This window comes from Ranitomeya imitator, chromosome 2, assembly GCF_032444005.1.
Source record: "Ranitomeya imitator isolate aRanImi1 chromosome 2, aRanImi1.pri, whole genome shotgun sequence".
In the NCBI taxonomy this organism is placed as follows: domain Eukaryota; kingdom Metazoa; phylum Chordata; class Amphibia; order Anura; family Dendrobatidae; genus Ranitomeya; species Ranitomeya imitator.
In genome coordinates, this window is record NC_091283.1 from 393,911,690 (window position 1) to 393,919,403 (window position 7,714).

At 39.2% G+C, this 7,714-nt stretch overlaps 1 protein-coding gene across 1 annotated transcript in view; it reads left to right on the forward strand.

Annotated features, from left to right (window-relative positions):
• Window positions 1-7,357, forward strand: part of LOC138666658 (oocyte zinc finger protein XlCOF7.1-like) — a 144,985-nt gene extending 137,628 nt beyond the window's left edge. Inside the window, exon 20 of the mRNA XM_069754848.1 lies at window positions 5,057-7,357. Within this exon, the coding sequence (XP_069610949.1) occupies window positions 5,057-5,976 (920 nt within the window). The 3' untranslated portion in view covers window positions 5,977-7,357. The remainder of the gene's footprint in view (window positions 1-5,056) is intronic.
• The last annotated feature ends 357 nt before the right edge of the window (window positions 7,358-7,714 follow it).

The window sequence follows — 7,714 nt, forward strand, 5'->3', positions numbered from 1 at the left end:
ACAACACATCAATTTTGAACATGAATCGGCTGTCAGTCAAAAAATGGAGACGTCTGTTTTTCATTTGATTTATAGAGGAAACGTTCCCGTTCAAGTGAATGTGTCCGTGAGAAAACTGGTAACACTCCGATGTCATCTGTGTTGTCATCTGAGTGCTGTCTATTCTTCACCGAGCAGTTGATATTAGAGGCTTTGACAAACAAAAAAAATGGATATCACACAGATTGTAAAAACGGACACCGAGACCAAAAATAGAACCAACATATTGTAGCAAAAATTGTACTTTAACTTGTTTAAAACAAAAAACTGATATCGTCTGATTGAGGCCCAACTCTATATTCACAATGTGAAGAGCGCACTGTCAGGGGGTTACATCTTTGTATACAAAATTAGAGTGCAAATGTGTCCATCAACCCCTTAAGGATGTGCCCATTTTCAGTCCTTAAGACAATGTTTTTTTTTTTTTTTTTTTACTTGTTCCGCTTCACGAGCCATGGTATTTTTATGAATCTTGGGATACTTCTAACGTTTTAAGTAACTTTTTTTAACTCCTTATAGGGGAATTATAGAAAAAAACACTTCTTTTGGTTTTTGATGTATTCGTGTGCTGCACATATATGGCGTTACCTTTATTTTGTGGGTCCATCCGATTATGGCGATATTGAGTTTATATATTTATATTAGTGTTTTGCTACTTTTGTATAATAAATACTGTAAGAAAAAAAATTTGTTTTTATATTGTCATATTCTGAGAGTCAGACACTTTACAATTTTACATCAGCGGAGATATATCACAGCTTATATTTTGCGTGAGAAGCTGTAGTTTTCAGTGGTGCCATTTCTGGGTGCAAACAACTTTTTGGTAACTTTTTAATTCATTTTGAGACTGTTTGAGCAAAATCTAACAATTCTGTTGATTTTTTTTATTCTTTTGATGTTCTTCATGGAGAGTTAATAATGGTATAATTTTAGAGTACAAGTCAATTGCATCACTTGTTCAACAGATGGATGTGGGAAATATATTCTGTGTGCCGTCCATTGTTTGCAACATTTTTCTCGTGGACCATCAGCATTGTGTTTCTGGCAGTGTGTGGGTGAGGTTATGATAAACAGCTTCAGAAAGTTGAGAAAGGAGGAGCTGAGCTTGTGCTGTGCTAGTTCATGAGAAATCAAAACACACAATGTGACCAGTGCTGGGGAAACACCCCCCTTCCCAAAGGATAATGTATGAACATCAAAGCAATGAACAAACAGCCATGAGGGTTTCTGATAGAGGAAAGTTCAATGCTAAAAACACCCTAAAGACCACTTTAGGCTGGTTTCACACATCCTGATATTTCCGGTACCGGAAAAAACAGTATCGGAGATATCAGTGTCTGTGTGTAATACTTGCAGCACATTTGGCAACTGTGTGCCTCCTGTGTGCCACATCAGTACCACATATACGGGCACCTGAGAAGCAGCTGAACAGTTAGTGTTGTTCCCTGGCGCCGGGTGCTGAAGACCGCTACGCATCATTCTCCCCAGCTCATCTGGCAATCAGCGCGAGCTGTGGAGAATGATGAGTTATATTCAATTGATAACAGCGACAGCTGATGGGACTATTACTCCCGTCAGCCTACAGCAGCTGCCGCTAATAACAGTGAGAGCATGCAGTGGCTGATGGGAATGTTTTCCACCCGCTGCCCATTTGACACCCATTCCATTGAATCAGCGGTGAACTCACTGGGCTGAAATGCAGTGAACTCAGTGACTTTTTCTCACGGTGCTGAGGTCACTGCAATTCAGCCCACTGCTCACTGATGCTGTGCTCGCAGCAGCTCATTCGCTAATGGTTCTCAGCCTGGACGGTCGCATCTTGGCACGGTCCAGGTTGAAAACTATTAATCCCCATTCCCAGACATAGATTACGGTGTGGGACAGAATGATGGACAGGTGAAGGATATGGTTGTTTTTTTTTTGGTTTATTACAGGAGATAAGGAATTCAATGGGATGGGCGTAAGGTGAGTATAACTGTGTTTATTTTTAGCATAAAATGGAAAAGTGTGTTTTGTTTCATTTTTCATAAAAGGCTTTATTCTGCCTGTGTGTTTATTGACCATATAACTATAGGATTAGTAATGGGTTTGATGTCACCTGACAATGCAAAGGTGACATCAACCCCACAAATATGCACCCCACTTGCCACTGCAACAGGGCAAATGGAAAGAGCCGGGCAAAGCGCCACAATTGGCGGATCTAAAAGATATGCCTTTTCTGGGCAGCTGCGGGCTGCTATTTTTAGGCTGGGGGTGGGTCAATATCCATAGGCCATTAACAGCCTAAGAATAACATCCCTCATCTGTCTGCTTCAGCAAGGCTGGTTGTCAAAATGGGGAGGACCCTACACTGTTTATTTAAATGATTTATTTATATAATTAAAACAATGGGAGTGGGGACCCCTCTGTTCTTGATAACCAGCCTTGATAACGCTGACAGGTGAGTGTTGCAGCCCCCAGTTGTCAGTTTTGCCTGGCTGGTTATCAAAAATACAGGGTGACTCACACCATTTTTAAAAATGTATTTATAGCTCAGGCAGCGGGTGATGAATACTCCCATCAGCCGCTGCCTGCTCTCATTATTAGCTGCAACAGGTGTAGACTAATAGGAGTAATAGTCCCATCAGCCACCGCCTGCTGTCGCTGTTATCAGTTGAATATAATTCTCATCATTCTTCCCTGCTCGCACTGATGGCTAGCAGAGCAGGGGAGAATGATGTGAGCGGTCTTCAGCACCCGGCGCCGGGGAACAGTGCTAACTGTACCGCTGCTTCTCAGGCGCTGATACACGGATGACATCCCTGTGTGTTATCCGTGTGCACTTGTGTGGGATGTTTTGCGACCGGTGCTGCTGGTAAAAAATGGACATGTCAACGTATTTTGCCTACGGACACGCAGTCCATGGAAACACACTGACATGTGCACAGACCCATTTACTTGAATGGGTCTGCGTCTGTCAGTGTCTCCGATACATGTGAAAACTGTTACCACTCGTACCAGACACACTGACGTCTGAAAGAGGCCTTAATCTGGAAATACATGGACATTGTATATGAATGTGAGAAAGTGGCCTTAGGGAGATTATTTTACAATTACAGCAAGTCATATATTACAAATACAGAATAATATTTACATCCAGTGCTCTCGTCTCATCTGATTAGAGCCGTTTTCTGTTGTTTCTTCTCCATCTCGTCAGACCTTCATGTCGACATCTTCCAGCCACCACTTGTTTTGTCACACTGATCACCGCAGACCTAAAAATAACAGTGTCATATCATATATATTGTATATATACATTTATCTCTTAAATAAAGAATTCTCCACTGTGCTCCTGAATACATATATGTACTCCACCATTAATATGCTATTAGCTACACACCATTAAAAATGTTCATTGGTAAAATCTGCAGCATGTCTATTCTTGTATAATTTTTGGAGATGGAGATCTCGGCACCGAGATCTCGGGAGATGAGATCTCAGCGCTGAAATCTCATCTCCCGAGATCTTGGTGCCAAGATCTCCATCTGCGCATGCGCTGCCCCCGGCCGGCAGCCATTTTCCCGGAGTCAAGTCCACCGCATAGGAAACCATGTCACTGCGGGGGCCCTGGGCTTTCTCAAGATGTCAACAGAGCAACCGCATCATCAGACACCCGCAGAGGCACGCCGCACCGCACATCCGAACGCCCCTCATCTCAGCCTGCGGCTGGTAAGGTATATCTGCATTATAAGACATCCCCCAAAAAAAAATTTGGGGGAAAAAAGTGCGTCTTATAATCCGTAAAATACGATATATATTCATTAGTCTCATTATCTCCTATATATAGCAAAGCTCCTTTTCTAATGGAGGAGGCTGATGGACTGGTCTTCTGGTCAGATGTAGCTCCATGAGCAGTCTTTTTATTTGATATCTAAAAAGAGAGGATTTTATGTAATAAGGAGAAGGCACTGTGAATAACAAAAATAATGTGAATTCACTATGTAAGAGATGTGCTATGCAAAACAAGAGATCATACTATGTAATAATGGACAGCGCTCTACATACAGGGCGCTGTATAGTAAAGGAGTAAAGGACGGCATCATGCATAACTCGTCAGAATGGTACGTAATATGGGATAGCGTTATACATAAGAGGAAACTATGTAATTAAGGATAGCACTGTATATAACAAGAACATAGACTGTATTATAAGTGACTGTGCTATACATAATAATGCTACATTCCTGTTTCCTTGTGAAGTGTTGGTGTGCTGCCAGGTTTTTTTTTTTTTGAACAGCACACAGACCTATTGAGTATGTCTACCAAATCAAATCAGAAATAGATATGCTTTGGGTTGCTCAAATCTCATTATCAGTTCTATGATCTTCACGGATATGTGAATGGATCTACATGTGCTGTCTGATGAAAAAATCAGGGAGCAAACGGGCAATTCACAAAAATGTGAGCATGTGGCCTAATGGAGGTTCTGCAAATAGCCTTAGTCCCTGTCCTGTGCCCTCGCTCCCCACATACATTCATTATAAGTCTTACCAACACAAACCTGGAAAAGTAGTTGCGAGTAGCAATATCACTAATACCACCTAACATCACTCGCCTCACCAAAGAGAAGCAGCTCCAGCCATCACATGGGTGGTGAGTTAATTAAATGTTTAACCAAATAAAGCAGTATAATTTTCAAGTTGATAGTTTTGCACTGTCTCCAAATGATGGTATGAATATCCCAATGAAATTTGCCGAAAAAATGTTCTGCACCCCTGATATAACTGACTGGTGACAGGTGAAGTGAAGCATGAACCTATGGGGAACATGAATCCTACAAGTGAAAAATTGGAATGGCAGAACCTGGAGGCCTAAAGTAATAATTCAATAGTCATTGCTTTATGCTCTACTTTCTTAGTCAATTGGTAATTTATTCGTATTACAATTTTCATAAAAAATGTACAAAATATATAATATTGATATGATTTTGGTGTAGTAGTATTATTGGAAAATAATAAAATAATTATTATTCTTGACAGATAACTGTACTAGGAGCTCAGTGGGACATCTAATACTTTCAGATTTTGCAACAGATGATCATGGTCTTTCACCAGCTACATATGAAGAACATGCTATTATCCCAGATGCACCTCAATCCCTTCCGAGAATAAGTCTTTCATCTGATCATTTTCAACAGGTCATGTCTTCTGCTTCATCAATGACTGATATGCAAAACAAAAGTCATAGGAGGGCTAATGAACATGAAACAGCTCTTAAAAAGAAGAAACCATTTTCATGCTCAGAATGTGGGAAATGTTTTAATAGGAAAATGAATCTCATTACACATCAGAGAATTCACACAGGGGAGAAGCCATTTTTATGTTCAGAATGTGGGAAATGTTTTAATAGAAAAATTAATCTCGTTACACATCAGAGAATTCACACAGGGGAGAAGTCACTTTCATGTTCAGAATGTGGGAAATATTTTGTACGGAAATCACATCTTGTTATACATCAGAGAATTCACACAGGAGAGAAGCCATATTCATGTTCAGAATGTGGGAAATGTTTTATAGAGAAAGCACATCTTATTAGACATAAGAGAACTCACACAGGGGAAAAATTATTTTTATGTAAGGAATGTGGGAAATGTTTTACAGTGAAAGCACATCTTGTTAGACATCAGAGAACTCATACACGGCAGAAGCCATATTCATGTTCAGAATGTAGGAAATGTTTTAATGAGAAATCACATGTCATTGAACATCAGAGAATTCACACAGGGGAGAAGCCATTTTCATGTTCAGAATGTGGGAAATGTTTTACAAAGAAATCAACTCTTGTTGCACATCAGAGAATTCACACAGGGGAGAAGCCATTTTTATGTTCAGTATGTGGGAAACATTTTACAGTGAAAGCAACTCTTGTTGGTCATCTAAGGACACACACAAGAAAGTAGTGACTTTCTTTTATCATTTTATTGAAAACATTTAAGAGAAAAATACAAGTTATACAAAAATCACACATCTACAAGAAAGATGGAAAACAATTTGGAGCATTAAATGATTACTAGAAAATGTGTACAATTACCAATAATTGTGAAAAGCAATTAGTATTTATATAATACAGCTATGTATGAATCATATGCAGTGCTGGTCACCATTATTGGCACCCCTTCATTTTTCATAGACTGTACAATATCTTCAGAAATAAATGTACCAAAGTTACCGTATATCCTCAGGATTATGTAATTAGTAATCCAAAATAATACAACAATAAAACATTGTTTTTCAACTTACATGTTGCAATTTTATAGAAGAAACAAAAAAAAACATGTTCAGTAATAAAAGCACCCCTAATTAATACTAGGTTGCACACTCTTTGGAATTGATGACAGCCTCCAAACATTTTTGTAGCTATCTATAAGCTTCTTCCGCTTCTCAGCTGGTATTTTCTCCCAATCTTCCTTTGCAGTTTGTTCAAGCTGAATGTTCACAGCTTTATTTTTTCTCAAACACAGATTTTAACTCACCCCAAAGATTTTCAATGGGATAGAGGTCAGGACTCAATGATGGCCATTTTAAAACGTTCCTTTTTTTTTTTTTGGATGTGTACTTTTTGGTTTGTCAAAAATCATTTGTTCCTTTTAATGTCTATTCATCAATGGTTTCCTCCTTGGCCTTCGCCCATAAAGCTCTGCTTGGTTTAGTGTGCTACGTATGGTACTTGTTGAATCCATAATCCCAGACTGTTCTTGCTTGTTTTCAGATCATTAGTTGTTTGACGTGGTGTTTTTTCCTCCATTCGCACCAACCTTCGAAGACCTCTCTTGTCAATTTTTCTCTTTCCAACACGTCCAAGGAGGTTCTTGACTGTTCCAAGCTTGGCAAACTTCTTAATAACATTGTGCACTGTTGAAACTTGGATACCAAGGTCTTTGGAGATGGCCTCATGCCCTTTGGAAGTCTCTTGTTTGCTAATAGTAGCAGTTCTGATGTCCTTAGACAGCTCCTTTGTCTTCACCATGTGGCTTTTTAAAACATTGAATTCATCATTTATTGACTAATTCATGTCAGATGGGCATCGACAATTAATCACAGGTGATTATCATTTTTGATTTACCACAGGTGAGTCAAAATGTGTTTCCATACTTATTTAATGTGAAGGGTGCCAATACCAGTGTCACAGCAGCTTTAGGTTTTTCTATTTTTCCCTCCCATTGTTTATTGTTTTAAATTATTGTTTATCAATTGCTCTTTTGTATTTAACATGAGTGCGCTATACAAAAAAACTGTTTACCTTGATTCCTTTGTTTCAGGAAATTTTCCACATTATGCACTTAAACTTCACATAAATTTACATAAATAAGTTATCTGATACAGTACCTCTCTCTTCTGTTTGATGTGGCATTGGAGAAATGCTGCTATAGATCAGAACAGTTGCCACTCAACAACTAGCCTGTCAATTAACAATTTAACGACCCCTGATATAATAATCTTTATTTTTATATAGCGCTAACATATTCCGCAGCGCTTTACAGGTTGCACACATTATCATCACTGTCCCCGATTGGGCTCACAATCTAGAATTCCTATCAGTATGTCTTTGGAATGTGGGAGGAAACCGGAGTGCCCGGAGGAAACCCACGCAAACACGGAGAGAACATACAAACTCTTTGCAGATGTTGTCCTGGGTGG